This window comes from Barbatula barbatula (assembly GCF_947034865.1).
Source record: "Barbatula barbatula genome assembly, chromosome: 4".
NCBI classification, from domain to species: Eukaryota; Metazoa; Chordata; class Actinopteri; order Cypriniformes; family Nemacheilidae; genus Barbatula; species Barbatula barbatula.
In genome coordinates, this window is record NC_136768.1 from 9,771,874 (window position 1) to 9,786,744 (window position 14,871).

Consider the following 14,871-nt stretch of genomic DNA (forward strand, 5'->3'; position numbering starts at 1 on the left):
ATGTCGGTCTGGGCATCTTGGACTTAAAGCTTCAAAGCCGACCAGTTTATCAAAGCACTTTGTGCTGAGGTGTTTTATTTATTTGCATTTTTATTTACAATAAACACACCACTGAAGCATGACACGACGCATATCTTTTTCTAATAATTTTCCTGCACAAATAAATCTTAATTTAATCTAGATTTAAGACTAATCCATAGTATTTTTTCATGTATATAACATGAACTTTCTTTTTAAACACAGTTAACTAATTTCATAGTTTATTTGAGCATTATTGTTTTGCTTTGCAATTCAAATTTCTGGTATGACATTTATTAATGTCACTTTGTTTGTTTGATTCACTTTTGTTATTTTGAATACTTTTTTAACACTCAAACTTCCCATATACTCCCCAATCTTTTATTGGTTGGCAAATTGAGACAGACCTGCACCCAAACCTGGGCTGAGCCAGCATTGCTCAGGTTGCTGTCAAATTGCTATTTTCATGGAATTCTACCTACAAATGGCCTACTTACATTTCCATTAGACATTTAGCAGACGCTTTTATCCAAAGCGACTTACAGAGAGTTCAAGGAGCAATAAGCTATATGTCACACAGGAGCAATAATACAACAGGTGCTAATACCAAGTTACTACTTCAACAAAAGCCAGAACTATACCTGTTGAGAGAAAGAGAGAGGGTTAGTTTTTTTCATTTCTCTGTCAGGTATTCACAGACGAGAGTGTTTTTAATGGTGCGAGAGATGTGGTTGACCGCACCGAGTTAGGAAGAATGTTCCACCAGGAAGGAGTTGTGAAGGAGTTGAGCGGGAAGGCGATCTACTGCCCTTTTGAGAATGCAATACAAGGTGCCGCTGGTTTGCTGAACACTGGGCTCTTAATGGGGTGTAGGAGTGTAGGGTGTGAAAGTATGCCGGTGCAGATCCAGTGATAGTCTTGTAGGAAAGCATAAGTGACTTGAATCTGATACGGGCTTCAACCGGCAGCCAGTGGAGAGATGAAAAGGGGTGTCACATGAGACAGTTTGGGCTGTTGGAAGACGAGGCGTGCTGCTGCATTCTGAACCAGCTGGAGTGGTTTGACAGCCTCTGTGGGAAGACCAGCGAGGAGAGCATTGCAGTAGTCCAACCTTATGCAATAGTCATTTTATTGTGCATACAGTGTATGCACAATAAAAGGACCGAAGAAAGCATTAAAACATAAACAAATTTGCTACTAAAATAAATAGACTTTTTTGTTTATATACTGTATAGATATGTAAAAACTGAGGTCATGCAAACACATTTTCAGAATATTTTAGCCTGCTTTGGAGAAACTCACTCGGAAAGCAAACAGTCTTCTGTTACTCATTGCTTTGGCTCTGGTTCCAGCACAAACTTTGTTTTCCTTTTAAGTAAATTCCACTTAGCATTCCTATAGTGCATTTCCAAAGGAACAGATAAGTGAAGAGTTACTCCCACTTTTGGAATTAAATTTAGTTTGCTTTCTTATCGATGACAAGCATTTTCTAAAATGCTGTTTGATATGTTTGGTTCACTGGAGTGATTCATCCACTCTCGACGTGCACTAACACATCTCTAAGGAGATGCAAGTCACAAAATGTGTGTGAACTGCTATCTGTTTACTTTCCATGAGGATACAGTCTCCCATCTTATTCAATTTCTCCATGGCTCCTGCAGCGAAGCAAAAATAATTTGCAGATGCAGATTTCTAAAAGAATCAAAGCACAGCCCAATTTGGAACTGTATTACAAAGGACACAGGCACATTGTCATTTCTGCTATATTTGAGAAGCATTTCAACTCACCTATTCACTTATTTTTAGATTGGAAATGATGACCTCATGGTCTATGGAATATTAGCCAGAGATATTTCACAGTGCCCTGAAATGACCTTCATATTTGAATTTAAGACTGAAACTAATGTAGTCTAATATTAAAACAATAATACAAAATAATTTAGTGTTATCTCAAGTGATGTTTTCAGTAAGGTCCTTATCATTTTTATTATTATTATTATTATTATTATCAGCAACACCATTTAATGTCATGTTTGGAGAAATACATTGTAATAAAAATTTAATCACTGTAAAAAAATACAGGGGCTATAAAAGCACTTTACACACAACTTTTAATATGGCATGTTTTATCATAAGCATGTCAGAGCGAAACTTACTATAATATATAATTACGGCCTACCGTTGGGTGTATGTTTATTAGTAATAAGTCAACAAAATCACAATCTGTCCATTTTATTCCACTCCTGCTTGAAAAAAAAGCTTCAGATTGATTCTAAGGCTTTTCAGTGCACATCCGCCTTCAAAACACTCCACACGTTTCTGCCTGGATTTGTGTCTGGGTTTTCACTAGGGTTTTCCAAAACATAAATCGTCTTTAAAAGCCATTCCTAGTCAACACTACCCATGATTCCTTCAGACTAAACCCACGAGAATGAGACTTGTTGCATTAAAGCACTCTGGGTGATTATTTAGTTATGACCTTCTTTATAATTATGGCTCAGAAGTTTTAACTCGGTCTCATCAGACAATTGAATGTTTTGCCATGTGGTCTAACCGGTTCTTATTAGAGTTTAAAGTTTTTGTCCCAAAAGTTGTCAGTTATAAATTCAGGTCATTGTGACTACTTTGTAATCGGTACAAAGCGAATGCATGGCGGTTCGATTCTCCATTTCCCTTCTCTAATGATGGAGCATAACTATGCCATCTGTGTGGTGCCATCTGCTGAGACGGGTGAGAGTTGTTACACAAAATAGGTCATTCACTATGTTCTGGGCCATCCATATTTTAACTGGACAGATCTGAGAGTGTTTATTGACTGGGTGGCACTAGGAATAACTTTGTCCCCGAAAACGTCAGATGTTTTATTAGCATCTATTAAACTATTGTCAGCGTTGTTGAACAGAGGCATGGGAATTTCAAAATTATGACACATTAAAGTGAACCAGCTGTACTCATTTATTCACCCAATGTCAAATGTGCCTCATCAATATTTCGACACAAAAGCATAACTTTCATAACTGAAGATTGAGCAAATCTGCTTCAGATATTCGATTACTTTCTTAATGTTCCAGCGCATTATCACGCTCTCCTGGGGAGAACGTGATATTAGTCACACAAGTGAAATGAGCACCTCAGGCTTGATAACAAAAGTCGGAACTGTGTAGTGACAAATACCCAGAATGGCAGGTGCAGATTCAGATTCACTCATCCTTGCGTGTTAATGCAGTTGAAACAGAATTACACGAGACATTCTGGAGGACTTAAAAGCAGAAATAAAAGAGGCAAATAAAAGCATTGAATGGACAACGTGTAGGGCCTATTAAGTTTTTATAGTTGAAAAATTTCAACATAAAAAAAACAAAGTTTTTTCTTTTGTTGTGCCATAGACGGTTGACAACAACATAAACGTTATGTGGCCCAAACTTGACTTCAAGGAGACCTCCACAAAAAATTTGTAACTGTCGAGTAGTTTTAACTTAATAAAATGAATATACAATTTTAATATAAATGAATATAAATATCAATACAATTCCAAATAGATTGTTATATGGCCACTAGCCAGACCGATAACCAGATGGATCTGATGCTTTTAAGAATACTGTAATCACTATATTAAAGTGACTATGGTAAAAAAAGATTTAATTCTTACCTTGTAACATTCTGTAATGCAAAACACTAAGTCAAGTTTAAGTAAACAAGCGAGTAACAAACAAAAGTCAAAGCTTGGCAGACATCCGTCAAAGATCATCAAAAAAACATTGTAAATTTGACCAAAGACAATGACAAACGTAAATACACACGAGCAATGAAATAGCAAAACAGCAAGCAATGAGAAAACACAGATAACCCAATAAGAGAATCAAAACTACAACAAACAAAAAAGAATAGAGGTCGATAGCGAGTAAAGAATTCAACAAGTCAGTCAAACAAAATGTTTGACCTTCAAAAAACATGAACAAAATATAGAAAAATATAGAAAAAGTCAGTACAGGCATACCAATATCCGTTAATTGTATAAATAATCCTTTTAGAAATAATGTTTGTGTAACCATGAGAACGCTTTTGGTAATGCTTGAAGTTTGACGGATGCACCTAACCCTTCCTTTGTAAACAAATCTATTGCTCGTGTCTCATGTTAACTCAAAAAGTATTCTGGTTTAACCAATGGAAAACATTTCGCAGTTGAATGCATGTTGTATTGTACATGATTATTGTGGGCAGGTTTAAATCATTTACATCTAGGCATTTGGCAGACGCTTTTATCCAAAGCGACTTACATAGCATTATCCTATACATTTATACATAGGTATCTGCAATCCCCTTATCGAACCCACAACCTTGTGTTGTTAACGCAATGCTCTTACCACTGAGCTACAGGAAATCTCGCCAGAATTTCACTAATTCCCAAAGACATTCCCTTGAGATGTCTAAAAGCGAGTAAAACTAGAGATCCAGACAAATGTGACAGGGGAACAAGAGATGAGACTGGATGCAGAAATCTTAAGCTGTTTTATAGGTCTGTGCCAAGAATTCAGCCACAGCTCACTAGCCTAGAATTAAGGTTCTGTGAAAGCTAATCTCTTTCAGACCACCACAGATAATTGAGAGAAATTAGTAGAAATTAAAGAAGCCTACAGGAACAAGGTCAACCGGGCAATGAATCATTCAGTTTATAAGAGCTCCTCAATTGTGACCTCAGTACAGGTAAACACTCGGGTACATCTCAACTGGGAAATGTTGTTTAGAGTGTTTGAACAATGACGCTTTGCCGGAAAATCTGCATTCCATATTACTGAAGTCACCTTCAAGACAACTGGAGTTTTAAGGTGACCACATACAAGTGTATGTCATGGCTTAATAATGTTAAATAGGTCAATTCCAGCAGTTATAAATGTATTTTGCGCAAGATGCTGGTTATGCTTGAAAAGTAACATATGCATTATTAATATTACACAACTTATCTTTTAAACCGCTTTAAAAATAAAATGCATTATACATCACTAAACATTTACAAATATTCCTTGTATATCCGATCCAATTTCTGTTTTATGGTGTCAAATGCCAAGTGTACTATGCATTTATCATATAAAATGTGGAGTGGATATTTATGAAAGAAAATTTGTGACTGGAATGTGACCTATGTATCCTTATTGGATCGGCGAGCTTGGAGCTAGAACCAGAGGAATGAGGGGCTATCTACAAGATTTCAAAATGGAAAAAGACAGAAAATTGTCCAGTTGCATGACTGTGTGCAGTTAATGCCCATAGCATCATTTGAGCTTTTCGTGGCCGAAACGCCACAACGCAACAGGCAGAGTTCTCTGACAAACACATTTATGATTGCGGTCCACGAAACACCCGGTTTTGCAATTGTTGTGCAATACAGAAATTATGAAACGATTCAATAAAAATGCTTAAGGGGAATTATTGTTCTTCTATTTCACACACTAACAAAATGTCTATACAAAAACGCAGGCCTTATGCAAGACCAGAAGAATAAACACACAACAGACTCAACACACTCATCAAGAAACTATTTTCCTGTTTTTCCTGTTAACCAAACTGCAAGGTTGTGAGCTTATAGGAGCGTTGCTGATGTGATACTGCTGGAGTCTGTGATGCGCCATCTAGTGGTGCTGATGTTGGTTGCGGTTTCATATTTTGTAAAAATATTAATTTGATTTCATCCTGTGTCTAGAATTCTTAACAGTCAACAACACAAAGCACACCAATTTTCTAAATAATATAAACCTAAACCATATTTCCCAAAATCACGTAAAGATGATAAATATTACAACTTCTGGTATTTGAGATGTTTTTCAATATAATTCTTCATAATTTAAACTCGGATCTGGACTTCAAAACCTCATTTCATTGACAAAGTGTCGGAACGCAAGTTTACTGCATGAACACTACCAGGAACAAACCTCTCGCATCAAAATCTGTCAAATGTTTAAACAAAATGAAAAAGAACAATCAAGACACAACAAGAAACAGACGCAAGATGACAAAGCCACAGAGATTTTTACAATGTACAAGTTTATTTTAATTAACTCTCAGTGGTTGGTAGTCACAGCACAGCTTGCACGGATGAAGCCACACATCTATTTTACAAGATGATGGGAAATTTAAAAAGGAAAAAAATTAAAATCCTAAACCAAAGAGGAGACAGCTGACAGTCCAACTACAGTGACATTTTTTTCCACTACAGTATTTTTAAGTAAAAGGCCACTGAAATGCATAAAACATATTTTCGATGCATGGACTTCATCTGACGTGGTGGCGAAACCTTTGCTAAACCAGACAGCAAGACTCCTGACATGGTATTGACAGTGCATGTAGACATTGTAAAAAGGACTGGGTTAGCGATATCTAGAAGTTTCTTTTTAGCGACAACACCTTGGCTAATACTACAGCTTAAAAAAAAAACACGGAAAAAGGAAAAAACAAAGAGAGAAATGAACAGCACTCTTCCAAAAGATACTGAATAAAACGTGTGAAATGTAGTGAAGCAGTTATATTATCATCTCACAATTACCGTGAACACTTTAAAAACTGCGAAATAAAGAATGCACTGAACACGTGCGAGCCTTCCCTTTCAAGAGGGCGACCCAGCTGTTATTCAATGACTCGAGACTATAAAAGAAGAAGAAACTAGTTAAAACACACTTTTTGTCCTCTGGAGTTGGTATATTTCAATAGTAACAGATAGGGAACCATAAACGCATGCCATGTGCTGGTCTCAAACAATACATACAGGTATATACAACTTCACTCAAGTACCTGCTAAAACGTGTGGAGTACAAGATATAAACCAACGACTACACTACAAACTTAAAGAAATGAGAGAAAAAGGAAGGGAGGAGGAAGGAAATCGAAGTGAGCGATGGAAGTGGTAAGGAAGTGAACATTTACTAGTGATGGACTCATTATTAAAGCATTTTTATACGAAATAAATGCATATTGCACATAAGTGAAAGCTTCGACTCCACAAGGTCCACCTGTACGGTAAGCCAGGGGTTTGTCATCTCTCTTGAGAGAAAAAAAATGTGCAGGGTGTGTAGGTGTGCGTGCGCGGCAGGAGGGTAAACGGGGGGCGTGTGCCAACATTGCGGAATGCTGGGAAGTCTTCTGTTGACAAACAGTGCCTTCGACTCGGAGGCGGAACTTCGAACGCCTGCGCGGATTGAGGACAGGAAGAGGAAATAGCTGCAGAGCGCTGCGCATTGCATAACACATCTATACAGAAAGAAAGAATAGAGCAGAGCAACAACAACAAAAAAAGATCACAAAAAAAAGTGTGGCACAAATAAAATCAGGTGTTCTGTGACAGCCAAAAGAAGCCGAGTGACGTATGTACAACTAAGGCTTATTGGTTAAATAGTTTCTTTTTTGAGGCTTTCCCCGCCCGTAGTTTTCAATGCCAGTCGTCTAGAGCTTTATCCTCAGCTCTGTAAACTCAGTGGTTCTGTGTGGGCCGCAGACACGGGCGTCGTGAGGTGAGCGGACTGAACGGTGGAGAGGAGAAGCGAGGGGAAGCGAGAGACTGAGAAACGGTAAGGGAGACGGAGCCTTCTGGTCGCTGTTGTCTGGTATTTCTATCTAGATGTGCAATACCGACACTGTCGTTGAATGGGAGGGAGGGTCTTGTTCTATTTTGAAAGCTTGCTAATAACTCGAATCAGCGCTCCGTTTTCATCCTTTAGTCTCTGGTTGTCGGCTTTCAAGTCTGGTAGCATCTGAAAGAGAACACAAGAGAAATAGACGGTTTAGATGACGTGGACGAAACAAAGCGCCAGAGGTAATAACCTGCACATTGATGTTTGGAAAGTGCCACCTCCTTCCTTTGATCAGCACTTCCTGTCCAACACCAGACCCTTTTCCACCGGGTGCTGATGACTGAACAGAAAAACAAGCGTTCTACTCCGCGGCGGTCCCTAAAAGCTACTGGTCTCAAAAAAAGGATTTGATGATGTCATAGTTCTTATTTTGGACTCAAAATTGTCGCCGAAGTCCTTTTTATTAACAATATCATTTACGATTATGATAAGTTATGGTCCTCTTTATTTAACTGGACAAACGGCGTTATAGGACTGTTGACCTGAAAGAATGTTGTACAGAATTGGAGCTCCTTCATATTATGGTCTTGTTTATAAAAAAGCAAGAAACACCTTAATAATATTATAATGGTTGTTCTATTGTGTTTCTTCACTTATGGTTGCTGTCGGACTGAAAACTTGTATATCCGGAACTGCCACTTTGCAGGAAATTGCGAAAAAAACTCACCTTTTTTCGATAAACAAAGCTGACAAGCTCTTTTTATTCCTGTTATTGGTTAAATATTCAAAAACCAGGGTGACCAATAGTTATGATTTATGAAATAAAAACACATACAATGTTTCAGTCCCACAGTGACGTTATGGTACATTTACTTGATACAAATATACTAATTCAGTTAGTTATGTCATCATCATCCTCATCATCATAATATGATATGATATAAATACAGTTCTAATATTTTATCATATAATACAGTTCAGGAACCAGCACCGTTTTGGTGGAAAAGGGACCAAATAGCCACACAGCACAAGAGGTACAGCACAATGCATTTCCATTGAAAACCGTAGCCATGCACTCCCTCCGCACATCGAGTCTCTTTCCGGAATAAATAAAAGAACACAAGAGCGCCCTGGAGTGGTTCTTGTTACCCAACCTGCTTCACTTGAACACTGTAACCTAAACACTGGAGCACAGCCGTTGGGATCTGGTGAAGGAAACTGACCCACGGTGCTCATTAACATAACTGTCACACAGACAGGATACCTGTACTTTACTGATCCCTAAGGGGGACGTTGGGGAAAACTGAGCTTTCTGGCAATAAATTGACACCATGGTTTGTAAACGCATTTACAATAAAAATCAGATTGCAGCTAAGTACATCAGATGTAAGAAACTACTAATACTAATATTTATAAAGGAATAGTTTGGTTAAAAAAACGCCAATTTTGCCATCATGTATTCTACCTCATGTCCGAAAATATCTGACTTTCTGTATAATCCAGGAAGCAACACATTCTTGCTACTTTTTCTCCACAATTAAAGCGAATGTGAGCTCTATTGAGCTCCAAAAAGCTTTTCCACAAAAACATTTTCACTGTCCTTTTTCTTCAGCTTTGTGGAGCTTGACAGTATCCATCTTCATTTATTTTAATGGAAAGAAAATAAAAGATTATGTGTTGCGGGCATAATTTGAGGAATATAAAGAAAAACTTTAAAAAGAAATGCCTGAACTTGCTATTGACGAATACATTTACAGCATCTGTAGTCACTGCTGTTTTTTTTTTAAATCAATCCCAAGAAAGTGACAGAGCTGAACAAAAGATAAAAAAACTAAAACGTACTTTTCACTTTTACTCTTCAGATTAAATGCATGAATTTTCAGAAGCCATGCAGTCCAGACTAGCCTCAGGCAGAGCATACATGACATTTCAGCTCCAGAATTCACTCATTTAAACTGGGAATGGAGGGAGAAGGCAAAACAATGTATTCACAAAAAGTCAAACTCTACATGCATGATCCTAGGATCTTCCAAACGGATTTGAACTTTGCACTTCACACTTTCACAACATAAGTGTCCAGGGGTCCGTAAATTCAATCAAAATCAGCCACAGTACAATTTATTACTAAAAAAAAAATCAATATTACAGGCTTAGAATATAATACTAACAATTATGGAATACGATACTGTTCGACAGTATACTATACAATGCATAGCAGCTGTATTTAATAGAAACAACCACTGCAATAAGAAAAGTTTGTAAAATGTCATTTCTAAAACGTAGAATAAGCAATATTTGATTTATTTAACAATTTTAAGGTTTTAGCCAACAAATATTTTAAAACAAATTTGTAAAATGGGAAAACTTCAGGCTCACTGTTGGTATTTTAAACATTTTAATTTAAGAGAATTTGTTAAAATTCCAATTAATAATCCAAATAATAATCCAAATCCAAATAAAGTCGACTGTCATTTGTTAAATCTTAAAAACTAGAAATTGTTACACACACACATTTTGCCGCAGATTTCTTAGCAATAATTGCACTGTATGAAAAGAACCTCCCCTTCAAAGAAAGCAAACAGGGTTGAGGGAGGAGGAACGCATCAGCTCAGACAGAGGCTTGCACCTGCCTTTATGGGTGTGGGCGAAGCTGAATGGAGCATGAGGAGGGGTGTAAAGGGGAGGTGGGGCGGGTCTACAGGTCTGCGGCGGGCAGGTGGCTGCAGCCCTGCGTGAGTTTGGAGAGTACGCGGGCCAGCGCCCTGTTCTCTGCCTGCAAACGCTCATTATACTGGCGCAGAGACTGCACCTGCTTTACCTGAGGAAGGTTCTACAAGAGAAGAAATAACACACAGACAAGAACAACGATAGAGGAGAAGAAACGAGACACATCAGACAAAAGCAAAAGAATGGAAGAATGTGTATGAGAAGTACGATGCAGACAGGAAGAGGAAGAATATGGCATCACATACGATTAAAAACGCAAAATAAAGATGTATGGAAAACAGTGTGTGGTACAGTGTATTGGAGGGAAATCCGTAATGCGAAATAAAGAAGAACGAACATCAAAGATACAAAAATCTCAGTGGCATCATTTCTTTTAGTAGCATCTTTGTAACCACTGCAAATGTGCAAGAACAGAAAAAGCTGCCAAATGCATCATATTCATGTATTGGAATATACAGAGCAATCTATAAAGCATGCAGAATATCACAGGCTTCCATTTCTAGGATAAAGTGCTGATGCCATCGTCTCTTGCTTAGAAATTTGTACAGATTTTTGTCCTATAAAATTAACTTTGTAGAACTGTGACGTATGCACTGACTAGCAGTCACTGTTTTGCAAGTATGTCACGTGAACTAAAGGGAACTTGCTAGATAAATCCTGTTTTAATTTTCTAAAGAAACTGTTTTCATCACACTATCTTGGGTCTTGACTCAAAATCCAAGTGTAAAAATGAGTATCTCGCTCTCCTAGTGGTTATTATTGTCTATTTATTCACAGTGCAGTTCAAAGAACAACAATCTCTTGTCTAATATTGAGAGACATTTGAGATTCGTATTAAACATGCCAAAGTCTGAATGCCAGGACAGATGTTCTCAACATATCGATTTTTGTGGTTAAACACACAGTAGCACATTTTGATAAGAAAAAATACCTTTAATTCCTCCTCCATTTCAGAGATCTTCCTTTCTAGAGCCCTTCTTTCCTGCAGACACACACGTGTTGACATAAGTTAGCACACATGCTCCTAAAACACACGAAAGCTCTTTGACACACTTTCACTTTACAGAAAGGTACACACACAAGATCAAGTGAATGTATGTCAAAACTGAGTGAAGTACGTGAGAAACACAAACTGCTTGGTGAGGCAAAATAAAAGCCAGAGACCTAGTCTGATATATACATTAGGAAACCAGCATATTATCAGTTTTATAAATGTGTAGGTTTTGTGGAGATGACGCTTTGTGTTTTGTCGCAGCTGATATACTGTATATAGTATATATATATATATATATATATATATATATATATATATATATATATATATATATATATATAATAGTCTAGTAAAAACCTCTATGGGGTATTGACTAGGTCATGTGAAAGAGTTAAAATAAATTATGTGTGAAAACTATTGCGGAGTAACAAAAGCAAAATATGAATCATTTAGATATTAGATACAAATGGTGCGAAACTCCAAGTACGACAGAAAAAGGATCATATAACATGTTAAGAAATTAAGAAAAGTCTAAAAATAAGCAGTTAAAGGAAACTCATATCAAATTGACAGATGGCTCATACACATGCAAAAATCTATTTTAAATGAGAAACCACAGCAAACTCTACATTTCACACACATGAACAGAAGTTTATTTTTACAAGAACTGAAAGGTGACCGTGTGTTGCAGCAGTGACTCAAACACACAGAGTGAAAAAAGGCTTTTGTGATTGGCTGATGGATGGGGTTTGGTTCCATTCCCCATACGCAGTGACAGGCATGCGATTCAGCCAATAGCAGAGCTGTAAACACTTTAAACTCAGGTTAGACGTTACCCAAAGCACCCAGGTGGGCTCTAGACCTGCCTGCAACCTTCAGACATAAACCAGTTTGGAAGTTACAAACCGTTACAAAACCCGAGGCCGGGAATAAGCATTTGGATCAGGTAAATCACATTTAGGATCAAGTGATCCGTGATTTCGAGCCCTAAACATCTCCAAAATTGTAACAGAGATGTACTGCTGAATAATATTCATTGAGGCAGTGGTCAAACATTTTCCTCGTAGGATGCACTGCTTTGCGGCCCCCAAATAAAGAATTGTAATCTTAAATTATATTAAATTATAATCATTTGAATTAAATCAAAAACATATTATACAATAATAGCTATACAATGCTGGAACATCAATTCGTTTCATTGCATTAAATGTATGATCCATTTCTATATTTCATCAAATGCCACAAAAACTGTGGCCCCAGCATCCATCTTGGGCCCCCCCAGTTTGAGAATCACTGCAGTAAGGAGCCTTTAAGAATCTAATACTCCATAATCTAATACATGTTATATAAATGATATAAACTCTATCATGACACGTAAAGTGATAGTTCCCCCAAAAAGAAATATTCTGTCATAATTAACTCACCTTCTTGTCATTTCAAACCATTATGTCTTTCTTTGTTTCCGCAGAACACAGAAGAAGATATTTTTAAGAATGTTGGTAGGCGAGCAGCACTGGCCCCTATTCACTTCTATTGTATGGACACAAAACCAATGCAAGTGAATGGGGTCCAGTTAACAACTTTCTTCAAAATATCTTCTTTTGTGTTCTGCGGAACAAAGTAAGTCATAGAGGTTTGTAATGACAAGAGGGTGAGTATGTTAAATTAAATCACACAATTTTTATTTTTGGGTAAACCATCACTAAGAGATGGTTAAAAAAAACCTTTCATGTTTTAGTAGACATTAAATATGCGTGATTGAACTATTCTTACCCTTTTCTCCAACTCCAGCTGTGACCGGTCAGCAAAGCGTTCCTGCCTCTGTAATGCAAAATCACCTTTTTTTTCCATGTCTGAATATTGAATATGCATGGAATCTATTTTTCTGTGCTCAAGAATGGAAATCTGAAGTCGAAGATGCCGCCAAATGAGAGAAGTTTTAAAACACATCTTTCGAGAAACTAAGACTAAGAACAAAACCGAATACGGGAGAAACGGACTCACCAGTGTGGCCTTCTCCAACTGCAGTTTGAGGTCTGCCAACTCAAGTTCTGTGTCACGTAACTGAGCTTTCAGTTTCTCGTTTTCACCTAAGATCTGCTCGTAAAGCTGCATGCAAAAAATGTTGGAAGTTAAAAGAGAATAGCTTTTTTTATTTATTGTGATGCAACGAAACGGTGTGCCGTTTGTACCTTCTTATAATCAGTTGTGTCGTCTCTGTCGTGGCGCGAGTACGATCGACGGAACTCCCCTATACTGCGGCTACCAAAATTTTCGAGGCGGTCAGCGCTTGTAGAAAGTAGTTCATTCCTGAGAAAGAACACGAAGGTGGTAATTTTAATGATACGCTTCCTGAAGTCAATATGTAATAACATTGAGTAACATTATTCAAAGATGAGTTGAGTGGTACATGCCTGGATAGTCTGTCGCTCTGTGGAAGTGAAAAAAGAAAGAGAGAGAGAGAGAGAGAGAGAGGTTATTATACATCTTTACCTGCTGTTAATCAATCACATGCTCATAATGCATTTACTATCCCAGCCGTCTAGACTGCCGGAGCATCTAGCGTGCAGATTTTCAATTAGTCTGGGATGGATTGTGACGCTCTCGTTCCCAACTCTGACGGCCTGCTTAATTCTGCCATTTAATGAGAGTCCGTGTGGGTCAGCGATCTATCATTTACCGCCCTACAGTAAAGGACGTGTTTGAAGACATCTGGGCGTAATCCAATTTTTTTTGCTCCCTATTAGAGTCATGTTTCAAAAAAGCCAAGTAAACTTTGACTTCCTTTTAACACCACCTTTTTGATAAATGTGACGCTGAGTTCAAAGTACGCAGGGTTCGGGCTTTCTTTCCGAGAGCTCGTGAGATCTCTTATACCCGCAGAGGCTTTTCTCACGGAATTCCTGAATTGCAGCCAAGACCTCTGTGTCTGTTCTTGTTTCTATTGGGATGGAGTCTGAGTTAAGAGTAGGAGCCATGTCAGCGCACACGCAGGGAAAGTTTGGAATGGCATACCATCAACTATTTGTGACGGAGAGTTATACACAGTATGCATACCGTGTGCATTTTTGGTATGTATGGAATATCCGTATGACCTACTAAAAATGTCCAGACTTAAATCAGAAGACTGGGTCAGATACCGTATCCAGCAATGCAATGCACCTGACTTTGATAAAGGGGCAAACGAAAGAAGCGATATCAAAAGGTATTTTATACCACATTTATCCTCAGAGTTCATGAACTCACATTTAAATTTTATATATCTATATGTTATAATTTTTTGACCCGTTATTTGATGGGACTGTTTTATTTTAATTTGTAGTACTTTATTTTGCGATTTTATTTTGGTACAAAACTAAATTAAAAGGCAAATAAACCAAATGCGTAGCCAGATTAACGTTAAAGCTGCAATTCTGAACTTTCATCCGGTCTGTGTTTGGCTTATAAAATAACAATTTATTTTATATTTAATTTATATTAATTTTAACTGCATATTAATTGAAGTAAATGAAATTAAACTATAAACAGATTCTTTGTGGAGGTCTTAATATTTGAAATATAATAGATAATAAA

At 37.4% G+C, this 14,871-nt stretch overlaps 1 protein-coding gene across 7 annotated transcripts in view; it reads right to left on the reverse strand.

The window, feature by feature from the left end:
- Positions 1-6,035: 6,035 nt before the first annotated feature.
- The window catches only part of ppp1r12a (protein phosphatase 1, regulatory subunit 12A), a 53,082-nt gene continuing 44,246 nt past the window's right edge, over positions 6,036-14,871 (reverse strand). For 3 of the 7 annotated variants that reach the window (XM_079454488.1, XM_079454486.1, XM_079454490.1), the window contains 7 exons: positions 13,713-13,729; positions 13,491-13,608; positions 13,303-13,407; positions 13,072-13,119; positions 12,135-12,171; positions 11,236-11,286; positions 6,037-7,757 (listed from right to left, as the gene is read on the reverse strand). In XM_079454488.1, the coding sequence (XP_079310614.1) occupies positions 11,255-11,286; positions 12,135-12,171; positions 13,072-13,119; positions 13,303-13,407; positions 13,491-13,608; positions 13,713-13,729 (357 nt within the window). In that variant the 3' untranslated portion in view covers positions 6,037-7,757; positions 11,236-11,254. Of the gene's footprint in view, positions 7,758-10,131; positions 10,408-11,235; positions 11,287-12,134; positions 12,172-13,071; positions 13,120-13,302; positions 13,408-13,490; positions 13,609-13,712; positions 13,730-14,871 lie in introns of those variants that run through there. The other 4 variants (XM_079454489.1, XM_079454487.1, XM_079454485.1 and 1 more) reach the window with 2 other exon arrangements.